At 39.5% G+C, this 23,945-nt stretch overlaps 1 protein-coding gene across 1 annotated transcript in view; it reads left to right on the forward strand.

Moving 5' to 3' along the window:
- MORC1 (MORC family CW-type zinc finger 1) overlaps positions 1 to 23,945 on the forward strand; it is a 290,081-nt gene that overhangs the window by 245,693 nt on the left and 20,443 nt on the right. The window contains exons 25-27 of the mRNA XM_060149355.1: positions 17,483 to 17,552; positions 19,673 to 19,739; positions 22,989 to 23,132. Coding sequence (XP_060005338.1) covers positions 17,483 to 17,552; positions 19,673 to 19,739; positions 22,989 to 23,132 — 281 coding nt within the window. The remainder of the gene's footprint in view (positions 1 to 17,482; positions 17,553 to 19,672; positions 19,740 to 22,988; positions 23,133 to 23,945) is intronic.

Raw genomic sequence — 23,945 nt, forward strand, 5'->3', positions numbered from 1 at the left:
AGGAAATAATTGCTTCTGAATGCTTGTCTGCCTGGACTTCTTAAACTCAGAAATTAAAAAAAGATTGTTCTTAACCCCTGGGCTCCTCCCCAGTTATCGTCTAACTGTGGTGCTTGTGTTGTGTATGTGTGTGTGCGTGTGCTTTAATTCTGACCCTGCACCTGTCAAATTTAACGAAGGAGGGTATGCAGGGCTGCAAGAGGTTATCACTTAAGGAAGAGCAATTGGCTACCCACCACCTGCTGCAATTAGGTGCTTTTTATTATTTTGGTGAATCTACTGCAGCCCAGATCTTATTTTCAGATGTAATAGGCTCCAAAATATATGTTCAGCTCCAGAAACAAAGTCCGTCTCACAGGAATGACTTCACATTATCCAAACTTCCAAGACTGTCATATTATATCATAACGGCAGTTTAGTCATTTAAAATATAAATCCAGCCTCAGTCCACTTGGAAGTTACATTCTGACTTTCATCGTGTATTCTTTCCCTTTATACCAGTCTGCATGGGTTGGCCAGTTACAGTCTGATGGTGCTGGTGAGCTATGTGCCTGAATACTTAAAGGGCTTCCAGCTAAGACAGCCCACTGTGTCCATCTCCCTGCATGGGATGACAGGGTTGATGTTACCAATTGCAACTGTAACATTAAAAGGGCACTGGCCCAGCACCCTCATCCTGTGCCTCCCTGTGCTCTTCTGAGTGTGTTTTTTTCACATTATATGGAGAACATCTCTATTCCGGTCAGCACGTTCTTACTTTTGGGTATTGTTAATGTCTGTCAGTCTGCCTTTGGAAAGGATTTTTTTTCATATTAGGGCGTTTCATTTCCCTCTCTTCCAAGTTTCAGGCACATGTCACTCTGGCTCTTGTACCAACAGTTGTGCAATTTCAAGTGAAATGATAAGAGTATTGATTACTTTTCAGATTTATATTGAATCTGACCACTGCTGATTATTTCAGCTATATTGTCGTATAATCTCCAAGATCACCTCATCTGCTGTGGCGCAGGGTTCTAACAGTTTGATCTGTTTTCCTAACTTCTTCCTCCTCCTACTCCCCTTAATCCTTTTTTATTGGGGGGGGGTGTCAGATTTTATTACAATAATAAAATTGAATTTTTATTCTAATTGAGCTTCTCTTCAAAAATCAGTTAGGGTTTTACTTTATTTTTATTTTTTAAACATCTTTATTGGAGTATAATTGCTTTACAGTAGTGTGTTAGATTCTACTGTATAACAAAGTGAATCAGATATACATATACATATATCCCCATGTCTCCTCCCTCTGTGTCTCCCTCCCTCCCACCCTCCCTATCCCACCCCTCTGGGTGGTTACAAAGCACTGAGCTGATCTCCCTGTGCTATGTGGCTGCTCCCCACTAGCTATCTATTTTACATTTGAAAAATACTACAAATAACTCATTAACTACAAATAACTCAACTTCGTTTCTTTTGATGGCTGAGTAATATTCCATTGTGCCACATCTTCTTTATCCATTCATCTGCTGAGGGACAATTAGGTTGCTTCCATGTCCTGGCTATTGTAAATAGAGCTGCAGTGAACATTTTGGTACATGACTCTTTTTGAATTATGCTTTTCTCAGGGGATATGCCCAGTAGTGGGATTGCTGGGTCGTATGATAATTCTATTTGTAGTTTTTTAAGGAACCTCCATACTGTTCTCCATAATGGCTGTATCAATTTACATTCCCACCAACAGTGCAAGAGTGTTCCCTTTTCTCCTCATCCTCTCCTGCATTTATTGTTTCTAGATTTTTTAATGATGGCCATTCAGACCAGAGTGAGGTGATACCTCATTGTGGTTTTGATTTGCATTCTCTAATGATTAATGATGTTGAGCATTCTTTCATGCAATTGTTGGCAGTCTGTATATCTTCTTTGCAGAAATGTCTATTTAGGTCTTCTGCCCAGTTTTGGATTGTGTTGTTTGTTTTTTTGTTATTGAGCTTCATGAGCTGCTTGTAAATTTTGGAGATTAATCCTTTGTCAGTTGCTTCATTTGCAAATATTTTCTCCCATTCTGAGGGTTGTCTTTTGGTCTTGTTTATGGTTTCCTTTGCTGTGCAAAAGCTTTGAAGTTTCATTAGGTCCCATTTGTTTATTTTTGTTTTTATTTCCATTTCTCAAGGAGGTGGGTCAAAAAGGATCTTGCTGTGATTTATGTCATAGAGTGTTCTGCCTATGTTTTCCTCTAAGAGTTTCATAGTGTCTGGCCTTACATTTAGGTCTTTAATCCACTTTGAGTTTATTTTTGTGTATGGTGTTAGGGGGTGTTCTAATTTCATACTTTTACATGTACCTGTCCAGTTTGTCCAGCACCACTTATTGTAGAGGCTGTCCTTTCTCCATTGTACATTCCTGCCTCCTTTATCAAAGATAAGGTGACCGTATGTGCGTGGGTTTATCTCTGGGCTTTCTATCCTGTTCCATTGATCTATCTTTCTGATTTTGTGCCAGTACCATACTGTCAAGATTACTGTAGCTTTGTAGTATAGTCTGAAGTCAGGGAGCCTGATTCCTCCAGCTCCATTTTTCGTTCTCAAGATTGCTTTGGCTATTCGGGGTCTTTTGTGTTTCCATACAAATTGTGAAGTTTTTTGTTCAAGTTCTGTGGAAAATGCCAGTGGTAGTTTGATAGGGATTGCATTGAATCTGTAGATTGCTCTGGGGAGTAGAGTCATTTTCATAATGTTGATTCTTCCAATCCAAGAACATGGTATATCTCTCCATCTGTTGGTATCATTTTTAATTTCTTTCATCAGTGTCTTATAATTTTCTGCATATAGGTCTTCTGTCTCCTTAGGTAGGTTTATTCCTAGATATTTTATTCTTTTTGTTGCAGTGGTAAATGGGAGTGTTTTCTTAATTTCACTTTCAGATTTTTCATCATTAGTGTATAAGAATGCCAGAGATTTCTGTGCATTAATTTTGTATCTTGCTACTTTACCAAATTCATTGATTAGCTCTAGTAGTTTTCTGGTAGCATCTTTAGGATTCTCTATGTTAGAGTATCATGTCATCAGCAAACAGTGACAGCTTTACTTCTTCTTTTCCAATTTGGATTCCTTTTATTTCTTTTTTTTTCTCTGATTCCTGTGGCTAAAACTTCCAAAACTATGTTGAATAATAGTGGTGAGAGTGGACAACCTTGTCTTGTTCCTGATCTTAGTGGAAATGGTTTCAGTATTTCACCATTGAGGATGACGTTGGCTGTGGGTTTGTCATATATGGCCTTTATCATGTTGAGGAAAGTTCCCTGTATGCCTACTTTCTGCAGCTTTTTATCATAAATGGGTGTCGAATTTTGTCGAAAGCTTTCTCTGCATCTATTGAGATGATCATATGGTTTTTCTCCTTCACTTTGTTAGTATGGTGTATCACGTTGATTGATTTGTGTATATTGAAGAATCCTTACGTTTCTGGGATAAACCCCACTTGATCATGGTGTATCATCCTTTTAATGTGTTGTTGGATTCTGTTTGCTAGTATTTTGTTGAGGATTTTTGCATCTATTTTCATCAGTGATATTGGCCTGTAGTTTTCCTTCTTTGTGGCATCTTTGTCTGGTTTTGGTATCAGGGTGATGATGGCCTCGTAGAATGAGTTTGGGAGTGTTCCTCCCTCTGCTATATTTTGGAAGAGTTTGAGAAGGATAGGTGTTAGCTCTTCTCTAAATGTTTGATAGAATTTGCCTGTGAAGCCTTCTGGTCCTGTGCTTTTGTTTGTTGGAAGATTTTTAATCACAGTTTCAATTTCAGTGCTTGTGATTGGTCTGTTCATATTTTCTATTTCTTCCTGGTTTAGTCTCGGCAGTTTGTGCATTTCTAAGAATTTGTCCATTTCTTCCAGGTTGTCCATTTTATTGGCATAGAGTTGCTTGTAGTAATCTCTCATGATCCTTTGTATTTCTGCAGTGTCAGTTGTTACTTCTCCATTTTTTTTTTTTTTTTTTTTTTTTGCGGTATGCGGGCCTCTCACTGTTGTGGCCTCTCCCGTTGCGGAGCACAGGCTCCGGACGCGCAGGCTCAGAGGCCATGGCTCACGGGCCTAGCCGCTCTGCGGCATGTGGGATCCTCCCGGACCGGGACATGAACCCGTGTCCCCTGCATCAGCATGCGGACTCTCAACCACTGCGCCACCAGGGAAGCCCTACTTCTCCTTTTTCATTTCTAATTCTGTTGATTTGAATCTTCTCCCTTTTCTTCTTGATGAGTCTGGCTAATGGTTTATCAATTTTGTTTATCTTCTCAAGGAACCAGCTTTTTGTTTTATTGGTCTTTGCTATCGTTTTCTTCATTTCTTTTTCATTTATTTCTGATCTGATCTTTATGATTTCTTTCCTTCTGCTACCTTTGGCATTTTTTTGTTCTTCTTTCTCTAATTGCTTTAGGTGCAAGGTTAGGTCGTTTATTCGAGATGTTTCCTGTTTCTTAAGGTAGGATTGTATTGCTATAAACTTCCCTCTTAGAACTGCTTTTGCTGCATCCCATAGGTTTTGGGTCGTCGTGTCTCCATTGTCATTTGTTTCTAGGTATTTTTTGATTTTCTCTTTGATTTCTTCAGTGATCACTTCATTATTAAGTAGTGTATTGTTTAGCCTCCATGTGTTTGTATTTTTTACAGATCTTTTCCTGTAATTGGTATCTAGTCTCATAGCGTTGTGGTTGGAAAAGGTACTTGATGCGATTTCAATTTTCTTAACTTTACCAACGCTAGATTTGTGACCCAAGATATGATCTATCCTGGAGAATATTCCAGAGCACTTGAGAAAAATGTGTATTCTGTTATTTTTGGATGGAATGTCCTATAAATATCAATTAAGTCCATCTTGTTTAATGTACCATTTAAAGCTTGTGTTTCCTTATTTATTTTCATTTTGGACGACCTGTCCATTGGTGAAAGTGGGGTGTTAAAGTCTCCTACAATGAATGTGTTACTGTCGATTTCCCCTTTTATGGCTGTTAGTATTTGCCTTATGTAGTGAGGTTCTCCTGTGTTGGGTGGGTGCATAAATATTTACAATTGTTATATCTTCTTCTTGGATTGATCCCTTGATCATTATGTAGTGTCCTTCTTTGTCTCTTGTAATAGTCTTTATTTTAAAGTCTATTTTGTCTGATATGAGAATTGCTACTCCAGGTTTCTTTTGATTTTCATTTGCATGGAATATCTTTTTCCATCCCCTCACTTTCAGTCTGTATGTGTCCCGAGGTCTGAAGTGGGTTTCTTGTAGACAGCCTATATACAGGTCTTCTTTTTGTATCCATTCAGCCAGTCTGTGTCTTTTGGTGGGAACATTTAATCCATTTACATTTAAGGTAATTATCGATATGTATGTTCCTATTCCCATTTTCTTAATTGTTTTGGATTTGTTATTGTAGGTCTTTTCCTTCTCTTGTATTTTTTGCCTAGAGAAGTTCCTTTACCATTTGTTGTAAAGCTGGTTTGGTGGTGCTGAACTCTCTCAGCTTTTGCTTGTCTGTAAAGGTTTTAATTTCTCCATCAAATCTGAATGAGATCCTTGCTGGGTAGAGTAATCTTGGTTGTAGGTTTTTCTCCTTCATCACTTTAAATATGTCATGCCACTCCCTTCTGGCTTGCAGAGTTTCTGCTGAAAGATTAGCTTTTAGCCTTATGGGGATTCCTTTGTGTGTTATTTGTTGTTTTTCCCTTGCTGCTTTTAATATGTTTTGTTTGTATTTAATTTTTGATAGTTTGATTAATATGTGTCTTTGCGTGTTTCTCCTTGGATTTATCCTGTATGGGACTCTCTGTGCTTCCTGGACTTGATTAACTATTTCCTTTCCCATATTAGGGAAGTTTTCAACTATAATCTCTTCAAATATTTTCTCAGTCTCTTTCTTTTTCTCTTCTTCTTCTGGGACCCCTGTAATTCGAATGTTGGTGCATTTACTGTTGTCCCAGAGGTCTCTGAGACTGTCCTCAGTTCTTTTCATTCTTTTTTCTGCTCTGCAGTAGTTATTTCCACTATATTATCTTCCAGGTCACTTATCCGTTCTTCTGCCTCAGTTATTCTGCTATTGATCCCATCTAGAGTATTTTTCATTGCATTTATTGTGTTGTTCCTCATTGCTTGTTTCCTCTTTAGTTCTTCTAGGTCCTTGTTAAATGTTTCTTGCATTTTGTCTATTCTATTTCCAAGATTTTGGATCATCTTTACTATCATTATTCTGAATTCTTTTTCAGGTAGACTGCCTATTTCCTCTTCATTTGTTAGGTCTGGTGGGTTTTTACCTTGTTCCTTCATCTGCTGTGTGTTTTTCTGTCTTCTCATTTTGCTTATCTTACTGTGTTTGGGGTCTCCTTTTAGCAGGCTGCAGGTTCGTAGTTCCCGTTGTTTTTGGTGTCTGCCCCCAGTGACTAAAGTTGTTTCAGTGGGTTGTGTAGGCTTCCTGGTGGAGGGGAGTAGTGCCTGTGTTCTGGTGGATAAGGCTGGATCTTGTCATTCTGGTTGGCAGGTCCACGTCTGGTGGTGTGTTTTGGGGTGTCTGTGGCCTTATTATGATTTTAGGCAGCCTCTCTGCTAATGTATGGGGCTGTGTTCCTGTCTTGCTAGTTGTTTGTCATAGGGTGTCCAGCACTGTAGCTTGCTGGTCGTTGAGTGAAGCTGGGTCTTGGTGTTGAGATGGAGATCTCTGGGAGATTTCTCCGTTTCATATTATGTGGAGCTGGGAGGTATCTTGTGGACCAGTGTCCTGAACTTGGCTCTCTCACCTCAGTGGCACAGCCCTGACGCCTGGCTGGAGCACCAAGAGCCTGTACTGTTAGTGTTGGAGGGTCACCTGCCGAGGCGGGGTATGGCTGTGTGTCACCGTGAGGACACTGGCAGCAGAATTTCTGGGAAGTACTCCTTGGCGTGAGCCCTCCCAGGGTATCTCCAGTTGCTTCTGATCACATAGTTTGTGGGTGTCACTTCTGTGGCATTTTTTCCTTTTAGATATTACTTTGTGCTTGGCCTTTCAGCCAGGGTGGGCCATTTGTTTTCAAAGTCCATGCAGTGAGAGTGCTCTTGGTAAGAGCTTGCTTGCATATGTCGTTTGTGGCTGTGGCAGTTTCCAGCTGGGATTCAGTTAAAACTCCAGACATTTTTTTAGAGATTAAAAAACTGTCATGAGAATAATGAGGAGTTTTTTTTTTAAAGGACCTCTTAATCCTCTTCATAATGCCCTAGATAGCTGCTTGATTGGACCTTGGGGCCATTATGTGTGGAGCCATCAGTCTGCGCTGCAGCAAACTTCTTTCATTATTTTACACAATCTTGTTAGCACAGCTACCATTCCGTCCCGCATTTCAGGACAACTAGTGTGATCCCGATTTATTATCTCAGCTCCTGCAAAATTGTATTTTACTGAAATTCTACTCTGTGTGTGCATGCATGTGTGTTTTAGTGGAGTTAGCCTTTCCTTTTTCACTGTGGCTGCGATGAAATTCAGCTGCTATTCTTCACATGTATCATCTCATCTAATCCTTTTAATAACCTGAGGGGTACATTCTCTTTTCATCCCCATTTTACAGAGGAAGAAAATAAACTCGCTCAGGATCACAGTCAGGAACTGGTCACCTTAAACCCTAGCTGTTCAACCTCAGCTCCCACTTTCTTAACCACTCCTCATTATGACTTCTCCCTTTATTGCCCATCTGCATGGGTTGACCCCATATCAGTTCAGCCCATTGCATACAGGTGTGTTGGAGTGCACAAATACACTTTTCTCAGGGGTGAGGATTTGAATATTTTGGCTTAGACAGGTTTCCAAAGTTTCATAGATGGGCATTCTCCAGCCAAGAGTCTTGAATTCATTTAAAAAAAAATCAAGCCATCATCCACTCCTTGCCCAGATCAAGCTAACTTCCCGTTAGCCCATTTCTGACCTTATTCACTCCAAATCTGACCTACACAGTAATGTTCTTTTGTGCTCAATATCTGACTCTTTTCTTTCCAGTCAACCTAGAATCACATAGGCACCATCAGGATCATCATCTCAGGGATGATTCCTGGGAAGGAGCGTCTTCTCCTTGCCCAAGATTATGAGTCTAGTAATATGGCTGCGGTCATAACCATAGCACCAACCCCTCCCATGAGCTGGTGTCTCCTGACCCTTGGCCTCCAGAAAATCCTATTATTTCCCATCTTCCAGCTCAAAACACATACCCTGCCTTCTCTTTTAATGAATACTGGATGTTCTGAACTGTTTCTGTCCCAAGCATTTACAAACCCATGTGTAAAGTTCAAATATGTCCCAGTTAACCCCAGATGGGGAGGAAGTAGAAATTCTTTTCTGCACCCCTTACAGATGTCAGGGGAATCAACATCTAAGTGAAGCTTGCTACAGCTCTGCTTTACTGGAGCAATGCCCTGTGGTACTGTTGTAATTAAGGGTTTTTCTAAGTTCAATTAAAAACTCCTTGTGCACTGCTATGTGATAAATTGGCACTTCAACTTTACTCCAGGCAAAAATTTGACATATGAGCTCCGTAGGACCCCAGTGCCCCTCAGAGTAATGCAAGCTGATCAGCTGTCACTGTACCATGCTTAATAGAAGCAATAAAAATAAAAATGAAGCAATGGGACTAGATTCCCAAGCATCTTGTCAAAGGGGTAAGCAGTCTCAAGTTATGTCACCAGTTGAGATGTAAGAAATGACTATACAGAATAGACATCCTAGAGGATCTATTCTGAAAGGTGACTGGGAAAATTAGGTTGCCAAACCACAGCAGATGGTCAGGCAAGCAGATGATCAATTGGGAGAATGCTTCAAAATGCAGGAACACCAGGGGAATAAAATTACCAATGCCAACAGTAAGTTAGAGAAATTGAGCAGGAAAAATATTCTGAGATGTTAAGTCAGACTGATGGAAGTACTAACTTTTTCTTACACATGGGCATGCTTTTGTTCATCTTGGTGGAGCATGTACTCCAAGTTGACATTATGCAGATTTTCTGACTCTCATATGAAGGAACATTTACCTTTTTCCTATGCTAGTATTTGTTGTTTTTCCATATTTTATAATAACCTTCTTTCAGTTTCTGCTCTGAATATCAGTTGCTAAGGCAGTGAAAGAACATCTATGGGTGTGGTTATTTTAAGTCAGGTTGGACCTGCCTGTTTAATAACCAGGAACCATACTACCTTTTTGGTTGGACTGGCTTTGGCCCTTTTGTCCTCTGTGGTCATTTAGGTCTTTTTGCCTCTCACCTGGCCTCAGGAGCAGACTGGCAGATGGATTCATTTCATTTTCCCAATCTGCAGACATTTAAAAAACTCAACGGCCAGATCATCACTGACAGATGTATTTTAAGAGTTTGGCAATGGAGTCTCTGGGGTTTACTCTGAAAGTTGTAACCTCCAGCATATAGTCCAGAGTGTGATACTTTCTGGGGCTGAAGAAAGATTGATGAATAAAGGAATGAATGGATGGAACCATCTTCCTGTTTTGGCATGAGCTAATAATCCTTTACCAACTACATCTGGTTAGCTCTTTAGGGCATCTTTCAAAAGAAGGTGATGCCAGCTCAGGAAAGGCATCAACCCACTCTGAATCCCTGGGGTCATTGATGGGGCCTCTGTGGTATGTTACAAAAGCTGAGGAATGTCTGGAAGAGTTGATGAGTTTCCAATGTCTAGGTTTATGTTCTGTGGTAGCCAAAAAAAACCCCAAAAAACCCCAAACCCCCAAACAAACAGACAAACAAAAAACAACAGTAAGTACCCTGTTTTGGCATCACTACTATATAACAATGAAAGTGAAAAGGTGACTCAGTAACCCAAAAGAGGTGAAGAAAGAAGAAAAGCAAATAACCTGCATAGTCAGTACCTAAATCAGCTGCATCCACCCTAAATGGGCAAATTTTTCTGACTCCTCTAACAGAAATTTTTTTTTAATGGGAAACTGCATTGATATTGCAATAACATGATTTCTGATGATTAAAGTTGCCTTAATTTCAAAAGCAAGACATTTATTAGTCAGTTTTCCTGGGTGATGATGTTACCATTGCCTCTATATGAACCTGTATAGTCCCGTGATTGTTGCTAACAGTATCAGAACTTTCACAGTCCTGTGATTGTTGCTAACAGCATCAGAACTTTCACAGACAGAGCCGCCCCCTTATGAGCTATAAACCAGAGCTGCCCCAAGGGCTTTGGAGGAAGAATTGTCTCTACTCACCCTCCATAGCATCATCCATCAACTCACCAACAGACTTACAGACACAAAGACAATATGTGATACATCCCCTGACTTATGAAAGAAAAATCTCCTGGGCAATTTATAATGAATCTAAATATTCAAGTGCTAGTGTGTGAACTATCAGGAACCATGCACCCATTCAAGACACATTTACTGAACAGGACTATGTTAGAGATTTTGAAGGACACCAAAAAAAAAAAAAAAAAAAACCACCATGATCTCTTCTCTAAAGGAGCAGAAAAATTGGAAGACAATTCTACAAAACCATGAGTTAGCATTATTTTATGGAAAGCAGACAGGCTCTGAACTCTGACAGATTGACCCAGGTTCACATTCAGACCTGCATGCCACATGTCAGTTGTATCAACTTATGGTCTTCTGTTTTCTTTTCTATAGAAGGGGAATAATAATATTACTGACTCTCAAGGTTATTATGAGAATTAATGGGATGATTTGTGACAGAATGAAAATAATTCCTTGTGTTACAAGAAACAGTTTTTTAAAGATTTTTTTTGACGTGAATCAATTTTTAAAAGTCTTTATTGAATTTGTTACCACATTGCTTCTGTTTTATGTTTTGTTTTTTTGGCCACGAGGCATGTGGGATCTTAGCTCCCTGACCAGGGATCGAGCCCACACCCCCTGCATTGGAAGGTGAAGTCTTAATCACTGGACCCACCAGGGAAGTCCCCAGAAAAAAAAAATTTTAAAACACACCTTTGTAATTCCAAAGAAGGAAAATTCAGCTTTGGGTAGGCCAGGAGATGGGAGTAAAGAATGAAAATTGGGAGAGTGACATTGCTTTGTGGAAGAAAAGGTAGAGCTAGAGAGTGACCCTGTGTTTGTGGGAAGGAGTGGGAGGAAGGAGAAAGGATGTAATCACACAAGCAGAAAAACACTGGTGCTGCAGAATCGGAGAGTCTGGAGGGGAAGGTTTGTAGAGAGAGATGAGTAGGCTAACAATTGACGAAGTAAAGTAGACCTGCTTCATGGTAATTTTAAGCTGATTTTTGCCTTGTGTAACTATTTCCTCCATTTCTCAACACAATTTTCAGTAAAATCTGTATATTTATTAATGCTTTGTACAGTTGGATTTCTTTTTGGGAGGTGGACCCAAGTGTTGAATTCTGTTTTGAAGTGTCATGGCAAGAATCAAGGCTACTACAGGATCCCAGTCTTATCTGGATCCCGTAGATATGAGGGTTGGCTATTAAAAATAATTAAAACTCTTTGTAATTTACTGTTAATACTTTTTCAGAGAAAGGAAGAAATCAGCATGTGCTAGAGTAAATAAAATAGAGTATGACTTATACTTGTCTTAAAAAGTGGGAAAGACATAAGAAAAGGAGGAAAGAATGTATTTCAGGTAGAGAGAACTATGTGGGCAAAGGTATGGAGGCAGAAGTCTACCTAGTGGTTACAGGGAATTCTGAAGAGAACTTTTTGGTTATTATAGAGAGTGTTTATTAATATTTCCAGATATCTTAGAATCACATTGAGAAGAGTTTTGAATACCAGAAAAGGGTTTGTACTTGAGGGAGAAAGTGGTCAGGACCTGTAGGCAAGTTTTGAGAAGGAACGTTTAATCACGGAGATTTTGTCTAAAGAATTAATTCTTTGTGTTATGAAAATGTTGTGATAATGAAGCAGTACTGGAAAGAGGAGAAACTAAAGACCAAAAAACCAAGTAGATTGCTGCTGCCTGGAGATTGTAGTACAAGAAGACAAGGAAAAGTGAAACATCTTGAAGGAAAATAGCACAACTTGGAGAGGCATATGGTAGACTAAACAGTGACAGCAGTTTTGAGATGGCACAATCTGGAATGAAAATGTTATTATAAATAGAAAGAGGACTTGACCAGAGGAATCTAAGTGGGCAAAGGTGAGACTGAGGATTTGAAGTTCAGCAAGACATTCAAGGGTAAGTGTCCTGAAGTCAGTTGGAAATAACTGGGGCACAGATGAGAAGTTAGGGTTGATGATGCTGGGAAGCCATTGTTTGCGTAAGGGTGATAATTTAACCCCCTGAAATTTTCTTTGAGGGAAAATTTTCTTTGAGGGAAAAATAATAATTACCCAGGAAGAGTTGGGACACAGAAGGTTATCAAAATCAAGAGAGGAAAGAATTCCAAGGGACTTCTTCATGCTTCCCCATCTCAGTAAATAATACCATCACTCACAGTTGCTCAGGCCGACACCTGAATTTCTCTCCTTTCACACCCTGCACTAAACCCATCAGCCAATCTTGCTGAATCAGCCTTCAAACACATACTCTGTTCTACCCCCTCCACAGCTACCCACCTGGCCAATTCACTAACATTTCTTACCAGGATTATAGCAGTAGCCCTATATATGATTCCACTGCTTTTGGCCTCCACAGTCTAAAAATCTGAGTATTCCATCCAAAATATAAGTCAGATTATGCTATTCTCCTACTTAGAACCCTCCACTGGCTTCTTTTTTTAAAATTTTATTGAAGTATAATTGAGTTACAATGTTGTATTAATTTCTTTGGTACAGCAAAGTGACTTAGTTATACATATATACATATATTCTTCGTTTTTTAATTTATTTATTTAATTTATTTATTTTTAGATGTGTTGGGTCTTCGTTGCTGTGTGCAGGCTTTCTCTAGTTGTGGCAAGCGGGGGCTACTCCTTTATGTGGTGCACGGGCTCTAGGCACGTGGGCTTCAGTAGTTGTGGCTCACGGACTCAGTAGTTGTGGCTCGCGGGCTCTAGAGTGCAGGTTCAGTAGTTGTGGCACACGGGCTTAGTTGCTCCGTGGCATGTGGGACCTTCCTGAACCAGGGCTCAAAGCTGTGTCCCCTGCATTGGCAGGCAGATTCTTAACCACTGCACCACCAGGGAAGCCCCCCATGTATTCTTTTTCATATTCTTTTCCATTATGGTTTGTCACAGGGTATTGAATATAGTCCCCTGTGCTATACAATAGGCTCTTGTTGTTTATCCATCCTGTATATACTAGTTTGCATCTGCTCATCCCAAATTCCCTTTCCTTCCCTCCTCTCCCCCTTGGCAACCACAAGTCTGTTCTGTATGTCTGTTAGTCTGTTTTTGTTTCATAGATATGTTGATTTTTATCATATTTTAGATCCCACATATAAGTGATATCATGTGGTATTTGTATTTCTCTTTCTGACTTACTTCACTTAGTATGATAATCTCTAGGTCCATCCATGTTGCTGCAAATGGCATTATTTTATTCTTTTTGATGGCTGAGTAATATTCCATTGTATATATGTACCACATCTTCTTTATCCATTCCTCTGTCGATAGGCATTTAGGTTGTTTCCATGTCTTGGCTGTTGTGAATAGTGCTGCTATGAACATAGGGGTGCATGTATCTTTTCGAATAATAGTTTCGTCTGGATATATGCCCAGGAGTGGGATTCATGGAGCATATAGCAACTCTATTTTTAGAGTTTTGAGGAACCTCCATACTGTTCTCCATCGTGGCTGTGACAATTTACATTCCCACCAACAGTGTAAGAGGTGAACCCTCCAATGGCTTCTGCTCACACTTAGAATGAAATATAGTGCCCTCCAAGGCCCTACATGACCTGGCCTGACTTCCTCGCTGTCCTCACTGCCTATAATTCATTCCTTCTCTCACTCCGCTCTAGTCACCCTCACCTTCCTTGGCCTCCAGCACCCTAAGCTTATTTTTCCTTCACAGCCTCTTCCTTTGTTGTTCATAATGCCTGGACTCTACTACTTCCTACCCCCAGCAACATACATGGATTTTCTTGACTTGCGTTTCAACTTTCTTTTATTCTGTGAGTATATGGAGCATCAGTTACTGTCCTAGACATTGGGGATACAGCAGGAAAAAATTAGGCACTACTCCCTGTCTTCATGGTGCTTCCATTCTAGTGGGGAAATCGGACAATAGACAAGATAAATCAGGAAAATATGTTGCATGGTAGGCAATCGTAAGTGCTAAGGAGAGAAATAGAGCAGAGTTAAGGGGGCAGGAAGTGTCAGTGTGGGTGTGGTGAGAGTGAGAGCAATTTTATATAGAGGGGACAAGCAAGGCCCAATTGAGGGGAGATGCTTGAGGAAAGACTAGAAAAAAGTTGAGGGGAATAAACAAATCAACAGCAACTCAAAGACCTGGAGAAAGGAGGGTGTAGATGATTACAGTGACCCCAGAGAGGCAGTTGAGTAACCCAGGTCATTCTCCTTCTCTTACCTGTGATATTTTTCTTCAGAGAACTTATATTATTACATATCCATCTTTTTATTTATTTAATATCTTTCTCCCTCACTAGAAAATAAGCTCCATAGTCTTCATCATAACAGTGTCTGACTCAAACTGGGAACTCAGTTTTACTGAATAAATTAATGAACAAAAGGGAGGCGCCTAGAACATAATGTTAACCATGGAAGAGTGAAAACAGGAAGGGCCTTTGAACTTGGCAGGAGGGCAAGAACTGGTAGCCTTTATGGGTCCTTGATAAAATGTTTGGGGTCGGTGTAGAGGGGCAAAGAAGCAGAAGGAAAGAAGCCAGACAAAGTGTTATCAACCAGTTCTTAAGCTTCCTTAATGCGGGTTGAATGAGAAAAGTGTTACACAGTTGACTATGCTATGCTCTTTTTCCTCTCTCTAACTGATTTATGATTTATTTATCCTCTTAAATAGATACTTCACAAAATTGAGCATGTGGTATTATGCTGATCCTTTGCATGCCTTGGAGAATTGACAAATCCCACTCTACTCATTGTTAACATAATTTTAATTAAGGTATCTAAAACCCCTCGTTAAGACTTAACTGTAATCTCATTTACTGTGTGGGAAGTATTATCTATTCCATGACCGAAGTAAAGTCTTAGGAAAGCGATATCCTCAAACTGCAGAGTATGAGACACAGTTAAGCCTAAGTGGCTGGAGAGCATTTCTATACTGAAATGAAGTCATATATGTGAAAGAGCTTCACAAGTATCAAAATACACAGATAGTGTCATTGAAAAGACAACTGCATGTTTTCTTGTCTCAGCTTGAAAAAATCCAGACCTTCAAAGCCGCAAGTACATTGTAAAAAAAAAAAGGCGGCATCCTATGAACTCAGATATTTACACAGTGTCATTTAAAAGGAAATACTGTAGGCTGTGAATTGTTGATCCAAAATATTTTAAACATTACTATGCCAAAGAATAAAGGAAATAAAAGAAAGGAAAAGAAAAGAAGGAAATCTCTCCTGCAATAGAGACGGTAAAGCCTCGTGTAAGTAACACTTTTGGGGTGAGGGGACCATATCTGACCCTCATGGAAACAGCCCTCACACGGCAGAGCTCAAAGCAGAGAACCAAACAATAAAATGCAAAAATAATTTCAAGAGGCTGTGTTAATAATACCGCCACCAGGAGTTCCCTGCTGGGAGTGCTGTCATTTTTGTTAAGCTTGGATACTTTTATCTTGTCTGATTTCCATCATAAGGAGAAGTTACCAAAGAAAATGAACACATCCTGAGTAGGATCATCATAGATTATTACAAAGTGGTTATTACTAAAGGCGTTAAGTAGTTCTTCTCATGAGCTTATCTTGTGGTTGCTGTTAACTGTGATAGGAAATAGTCTATGCTGCCTATAAACTGGTCAAAAAATATTCCCTTCAAAGGGAAGACACAAAGTATGGAGCTTTTCCTTACATATCAACACATCAGGAGAAAACTTTAGATTTTATGTTACATCAGAAATAAATAAGATACCATTTTAAAGTCATTTTGCAAAATGAACTTTAAAAATATATGCATTTCTGTCCTGCGACTTGCGGACACAGGGAGGGGGAGGTAAGCTGGGACGAAGTGAGAGAGTAGCATTAACATGTATACACTACCAAATGTAAGATGGATAGCTAGTGGGAAGTAGCTGCATCGCACAGGGAGATCAGCTTGGTGCCTTGTGACCACCTAGTGGGGTGGGATAGGAAGGGTGGGAGGGAAACACAAGAGGGAGGGGATATGGGGATATATGTATACATATAGCTGATTCACTTTGTTATACAGCAGAAACTAACACAACATTGTAAAGCAATTATACACCAATAAAGATGTTAAAAAATATATATATGCATTTTATTTACTTCCTGGGGCATGAATTTATTTACAGTATAAGAATAAAAGGGCTTCCCTGGTGGCGCAGTGGTTGAGAGTCCACCTGCCGATGCAGGGGACACGGGTTCATGTCCCGGTCCGGGAGGATCCCACATGCCGCGGAGTGGCTGGGCCCGTGAGCCATGGCCATTGAGCCTGTGCGTCCGGAGCCTGTGCTGCGCAACGGGAGAGGCCACAACAGTGAGAGGCCCGCGTACCGCAAAAAAAAAAAAAAGAATAAAAATATTTTGAAATGGACCAAAGTAACTTAGAATCAGTTTTTTTTATTTCCCCCTACCTACAAGGCTTGCTTTCTCTTAATTTGGATAAAATAGAAAATGACGGTGATGGACGGCCTCTCAGTTCTTTCGTTGCTAGGTTACATGTGTGTCCATTTAACCTGCTTCCTGACAGAGCACAGTTTCCAGAATGCCGTGTAAAATATATGCCTTTGTTTCCTGGGAGGGGAGAAAAGGAAGGTTGATAGCCTCCCCATCCCACGTTTGTTTAGCAGTTTAGAGGGGGCATTGAAAGGCGAAGGATACACACAATGGGTAAGCTCCAGAAAACTGAGAGCTGTACACCTCACACCAGGTGATGGAGTCAGGAGCCCAGTGTGTCTCAGCACGTGTTCAGGGGTCTTCAGATCAAGGAGCAGACAGAGCTTTTGCTCTACCCCTGTCTTCTTCAGATTCCTTTTTTTTACTGCCTTTGCCCCACCTTCTCAGACACTTAAAAATACGTGAAAGGAGCTTCTGGATCTGTTTTCTTGGGTGGCATAAACAAACTCCATCTGTCTCTCTCTCTCTCTCTCTCTCTCTCTGTCTCTGTCTCTCTGATCTAAAGAAGCGCATTCCCAAAATGTAAGTTTTCTATGCAAATATTGGTAGAAATGTAAAAATCCCACTAAAGAAATGATAGACATAAACATGACAATTATAATGCAACCATCCTTGAGCTGCATTCCAGTATAATTTTTGACAACACGTATGTTTGTCTCCCTTCGGAACATGTTCCTAAACTGTCCTGGCAACCTTATGGTCTCTCTCTGATATGGGCATTGATGTTCAAGGTCAGTTCTGCACCTTACTATATGTCCTTTGTTTTTGTACAGCTTTAAATACGGAGCTTGTTTTTCAGGTTTTAGATAAAAGTGACCCTGATGTTTCACTGAGACAAGAAGAAAAGGAAGTTTCTCTTATGAATAAAGGTAAAAAAAGAATTCAGTTTACATCTGTTAGCTGTAACGTCTTGAGTCTTTTTCAGTATGACTCATGCGACATATCTTATGTAGGATATAGATCAGAAGTTTGGTAGCAGTTCGGATTTTAAAAAATTAAATCTGTTTTTCCAATAGTGGGAGGAGAGGTGGGTAGAGAGTGAGCTGCCAACCTCACACATTTTGGAGGGGCAGGGGGACACTTCCTGCCTGAGCGCACTTCCCCCAGTACTACTCACTGCCTGAAATTCCAACAGTGGACATCTGTCACCCCCTCATTGAATTCTACTTAGAAATTTGCTGACGACTGATATCAGGCCTATAATTTTCAGAAACTATTTTTGAATATTACGATGACATTCCTCTGTTTTCAGTCATTTTAATTCTTTCCCTATTTTGCATGATTCCTCTGAGATCACTAAGAATAGGTCAACAAACGCATTTATTAGTTCCTTCATGTCCGTGGGATGTAATTTGTCTTAGGTGAGAGACTTGAGCTTCTTTTAAGCATAAAGTTGCCATCTGATAATATTCAATCTAAAGACAATTTCCCTGCATAGAGAAGCTGGAAACAAGCTAGACTCAGAAAATTTTATTTTCTTAGTGTCCATTCATTATTATTAGTAGAATTCTTTTATTATGTGTTATATTATTATTATACCATTGTCTCCTTTATTGTAAAATTATACCATTGGGCCTAAGCAGCAGGACCATTCTTTTCATTGTCATCTTCTTATTTTGAAATAAGTTTTAAAGCCTTTCTTAGTCTCCTAAACAGGTCTCAGTTCATTTTGACTCCATAATTTCCAGTTGTTTTTGTGTCGATCCATGCCATCATTTCGTGTTCACTCTTGGTTGTAAGCTCTCCCTTCTTTTATACTTCATTGCTTAGGTAACCTAATCAGTCATTCATTCACATCTTTATATTTGAACCCATTAGTGAGGTCCATAAGAAATCACACTTTTTCTCTTTCATCATACCTAGGATAGTTAGCTATTCCACAATCAAGATTTCTTTTGTAAGGGTCTCTTAATTTTAAAGCCAGTCTTTTATAGAAGTTTCAAACTATTAACATGCCTTCAAGTATGTGCCTGTTGGATTTCCAAATTGTAATGAAGAAATTGTTAATACAATTTTGATCCTAAAATTAATATTTAATTTCAAATACTCATCCTGGATTTGGAAGGAACGAATCGTGAAATATTTTCAAATGACTGTAGTTACGAATTAGTTGGCTAATGGGTTAAGAAATTTTACTTTGCATGCAGATCATGAGCAAAACCAACTGTGCCTGCAGTGCGCTTGGAAAACCTGTCTATTCTCTTTTATGTTTCCTTAGAGGAGTCAGGCAGGTCCTCAGCCATTTACTCACCGCCCAAAACTTTCCTTGTTGCTGTCCTGTTCCCCTTGGCCTTCAGTGGCCCTAAACTTATTGGCAAGGGCTTACTTGGTGGGACAAGATCACAGTTATCAAAAGGAATTCTAGAGATATTAGCTGGAAGAAGAACACATTGACCTATTCCTTAACACGCTCCCCAAGACACTCTTGAAACCAATCCGAGGGGATCAAAGCATTTCTGCTCTTCTATGGACTGTAAACAAAGCACTAACCTCTCTGAACCTCGGATTCTGAAGTTCCCTGAGTGAGATTAACTCGATGACTGTAGGTCGCTTTCTGCTTTAAAGTTCTGCTCTCTCCTAGAGGCACATTTCTGATTGGGATCTGTCAGGATGTCTTTGAACCTGAACTCAAAATGGAAGAGAGTAAGATACTGGGGGAAGACAAGTGGTTGTCTGCGCAGGGGCTGCTGAGAGAAGGGACACTGGACAGTTCCCATTAGTCATCCCGTGCACAGCAATAGCAAAAAATAAACATCATTAAAAAGAAATTATAAAAAACAAGCTACAGAGGCTCTTGGATTCTTTATTAAGAGGTTATTATAAATTGCCTTAAGAACATATTGGTGCAGTTTTACAAAAGAGTGTTTGAATACAAAGCCAAATTATATACAAGTTGTTAATGAACTGCTAACACTTCTTTCAGTTCACTTCATTGTGTAATCGCCAAAATGTGATTGACTTTCTTCATTTTGTCTGTGTTCTTTTGAAGAAAAACAGGAGTTGTGCAGTGATACTGCAGAAATAAAGAGAAACCCTTCATCACCTAACTGGGAAAGGTGAGTGTACTGCAATTATACAAATTCCAAGGGAGTACAGTTATACTGTTGAAAAGTAATTATCAATGTTTAAATACAAGAAGAAAGAAAATAATAGCAACAAGCAAAGACAATGAAGAGTGGAACCAGATTTTACAAAGGAGACAGGAAAGAATAGAATACACTAGATTTCTTACCCTTTTCCCAAACTTTTTCATTTTCTTTTGTGAGGATTTGGGAATTATGAAATGGAACAGGCTTAACTTCCCGCTCACAGAAAGCAACTAATTCAAATTATTGTAATATAGTCAAAGAACTAAAAATGTCACATATACGTATGACTGTGAAATCATGAGCTGATTTTTTGTGTGTGGCTCATTATCTTATTGCCATACATATGTGCAATAATCATCGTATGCTAGAATTTTCTTGACATAAGACTCTTGTCACTTTTAAATAGAAGCTGAATATTTTGGTTATCCAATAGAATGAAAAAAAAAATGTTTTCAAGGAAACAGATTCTTATCCTCACGCTGCTCCAAATTTGTCTAAGCTGCTTTCCAAGCATTCGGACCCAGTGTTGCTGGGAAGAATCCTGTGTTCTTTTTGCAGAGGGGCATACTGAGTTAAGTACAAGAAAAACAAAACAAAACCAAACCTAAGAGGAGCTGTTATTGTCCTGCACTTGCTGACTGAGTAGTCACTCTAACCCTCAAATCCCATCCCTCCACTCTTCCACTCAGAAGGCTTTCATAGCCCCACCACTTTTAAGACAAGGCAGAAACTCCTGAGCATGGCACAAGCCCCCTGTGCTCATGACTCCCAGGTTGGCTCCCACTTTGCTTCCCAGACTTTCAAAATTGCTTCCCGTTCTGTTATATCACAAAATTCCACCTCTTTTCCCACACCACTTCCTGGGTTTGAATGCCCTCTTGTGTACTGGTCTGTTACCCTTTCATTCACGTCCCAGTTCAAGTGCTCTCTCCTTTGGGGGCCCCAATTCTCTTGGGCAGACTCAGGTGTTCACAGAGCCACAACTGCGGGGATCAGATTGCATCATAGTTCATTCAACTGCAGTAATTATTTGTTAAATACCAACCACGTTCTGACACACAGTGTGAACAACTCCTCACGTCAGGTGGAATTGTCATCTGAGTATCTGTCTTCCCTCTGCATGTGAGCTTCATGAAGGACAGGGCTCATATCTTTTCTTCTTTGTAACTCTGGCCTCTGACAGATCTTCCCCGAACACTCCATCTAAAATAGCCCACCCCACTTCTGATAACGCACACCATCAAATTGTATCATCCCACTGTATTTCTTTCAGAGACTTTATTATTATTTTAAAGTATCTTATTCAATTATCTATTTCTTTTAACACTTTACATTCTAGCTTTCTTATTTTCTGTATTTTCACTTGAAACTAACTCACTCCACAAGAACAGGGGCTATCTTACTCACCGCTGTGTCCTTAGTGTCCAGAATAGCACCTGCCTCAGAGTTGGCATTCTATAATATTTGTTGATTGAATAATGATGTAATTTCCCCCCCAGTGCTGTTGTTAGGTCATTTTATGGACGATGCTTTAACCTAAAGTTATTTATTAAAATTTGAGTTGAAATTTAAAATCCATCCAAAAACTAAAACATGTTTTTTTGCCTGTGTGTGTATTATTTCATATATTACTTTTAGGCTTTTATGAACTTGTGTTTTTTAAAAATAATCTTTGAGTCATAACTACAATATGAATGTTAGAACTATTATCCAATTAAAACAATCTTAATGGGAGAATCTTATCAAATTCATTAGTAGTGGTAGTAATAACGGAGATGATTATAATAACATTGATAACTAGGTTCTGTCTGCTGAGCACTTACTGTTAGTAGGCATTGAGCTAAATTCTGTGTATGTATTATGTAATCCTCAGCACAGCTCTGTGAGGCAGGCACTATTATTATTTGGCAGAAGAAGAAACAAAGGTTCAGGGAGGGATCTCTGTGCTCTGGTGTAGTGCATTTTACCCTCCACCTCCCGCCCCAGCACGAATTTCCAGCATCCCAAAAATGGTAAAAAAAAAAAAAAAGAAAATTTAAATTTAAGGACTTCTTTAATAAAATTTCAGCATAAAAGAGGTTATAATTAATAGGGTTCAGACATTGTGTGAGTGTTCTTTAACAGACAATTAAGCATTAGTTATAACAGTGTTCTTAATCTTATATAAAGTATCAGCTGAAGTTAGGCAGTATAATTACTGATAAAGAACTGTTGACAGTAGAAACATGTTCCATTTGATATAAGCTATTATCCAATTTTTTAAAAAAGGTCCATACGTTGTAAACATAGGAAACTCTCTAGAGTTGCGGTCTTAATTCATGGACGTTAGCATGAAGGGATTACTAAAATCTCCTTTTCACTTGACAAATAAGACCCTACGTGATCTGGCCCCCACCTGCCTACCCAGCTTCGCCTCCCGTATTGCGTGTCCCCCAGCCCTCCTGAGCTTTTTTGTTCCCCCGGTACTGAAAGCCTTGGGGCTCATTAACACACTACACACTACTTTTTGCATCCTCATTGTGAGCTCTTCTCCACGCTGCAGCCAGTTATCTTTTTAAAACATGTATCAATCAGCTCACCTCACTCCCATGGAAGAAACCCTCCAATGGTAGCACCTGCTCTGCTTAAAATAAACTCCAGTCCCCACCCCATGGCCAGTGCCTCTCACCTCCTCTCTCTGCCTCTTCTTCCTGTGCACTCCCCCGCTGCAGCCCTGGCCTTCTCGTGTGTCTCTCAACAGCCCTACCTTGTTTCTCCCCCAGGATCATTACACTTCACCTGGAATGCTCTCCTTCCACCAGATCTTGACTACATATTTCTTTCAGCTGACTTTGCTTTATTTCTGGACCTACCTTCTGTACTTACCTTCCCCCAGGCTAAAGTAGAACTTGGGTTTAAAAGCTTCTTTCAGCAAATAAGAGACAAATGGTATATGACTACTGTTATTAAGAATAAATTACTGCCAATTCTATTTAATTGGGGCTACCCAAAAACCTTGAAACAAGATTTGTCAGGAATAAATAGTAATTCTTATACCTGAGAATTGATTTTATATAACTACATAAATGACAGTTTTCAGCATTACATCTATGTCCTAGCTTTCATTTTTTGCGTATTAACATCTCATTTGTTGTGTATTAATATTTCTGAATTTATTAGTATCTAATGTGATTTCTACTTAGAAACTATAAACCTTGGCTTGTTTTTGCCCAGTAGGCCAGTGGAAGATTTAAATTCAAGTTCTGGATACGAAACCAGCGTGTCTGTGAGGGGTGGTTGTAAAGTTGCTTCTTCATTGACAACATCTTCTCAAAGCACATCTGTCAAGGAAACAGTAAGAAAACTGACATCTAATTTAAGGTAAAGATACTAGCATATTTCTACATATGCTTTGTTGAATTTTCTAAGCAGTGACAATTCCTGATATTCTTTTCTCTGTTGGGTGGTGATATTATTGAGAAAATTCAGTAGAATGACTTTATGACTTGTCTCCTAACTGCACTGATTTAGATGTAACGTGGGTGACATGTCTTTTGAAAGAGAACTGTTGTCACTAACTGCCCTCCTGTTACATGGTCCAGCAATATGGTGGGTGTTAATCCTCTCTCCAGTGTAATAAAGAACCAGGATTTGTAAGGATAGAAGACAGGACAGAAAGGGCTATTAAAAACAGATGAATGGTAGTGTATATATGTCCATGTCACTATCTCACTTCGTCCCAGCTTACCCTTCCCCCTCCCCATGTCCTTAAGTCCATTCTCTACGTCTGTGTCTTTATTCCTGTCCTGTCCCTAGGTTCTTCAGAACCATTTTTTTTTTTAGAGTCCATATATATGTGTTAGCATATGGTATTTTTTTTTCCCTTTCTGACTTACTGCACTCTGTATGACAGTGGGAAGCAGCCACATAGCACAGGGAGATCAGCTCGGTGCTTTGTGTCCACCTAGAGGGGTGGGATAGGGAGGGTGGGAGGGAGACGCAAGAGGGAGGAGACTTGGGGATATATGTATATGTATAGCTGATTCACTTTGTTATAAAGCAGAAACTAACACACCATTGTAAAGCAATGATGCTCCAATAAAGATGTTAAAAAAAAAACAAAAACAAATAGGGGCCATTTATAATGAACGGGGCAAAAAAAAAAAAAGAATTCTTACTGAATTCCTTCCTTCC

This window comes from Lagenorhynchus albirostris, chromosome 5 (genome assembly GCF_949774975.1).
Source record: "Lagenorhynchus albirostris chromosome 5, mLagAlb1.1, whole genome shotgun sequence".
In the NCBI taxonomy this organism is placed as follows: Eukaryota; Metazoa; Chordata; class Mammalia; order Artiodactyla; family Delphinidae; genus Lagenorhynchus; species Lagenorhynchus albirostris.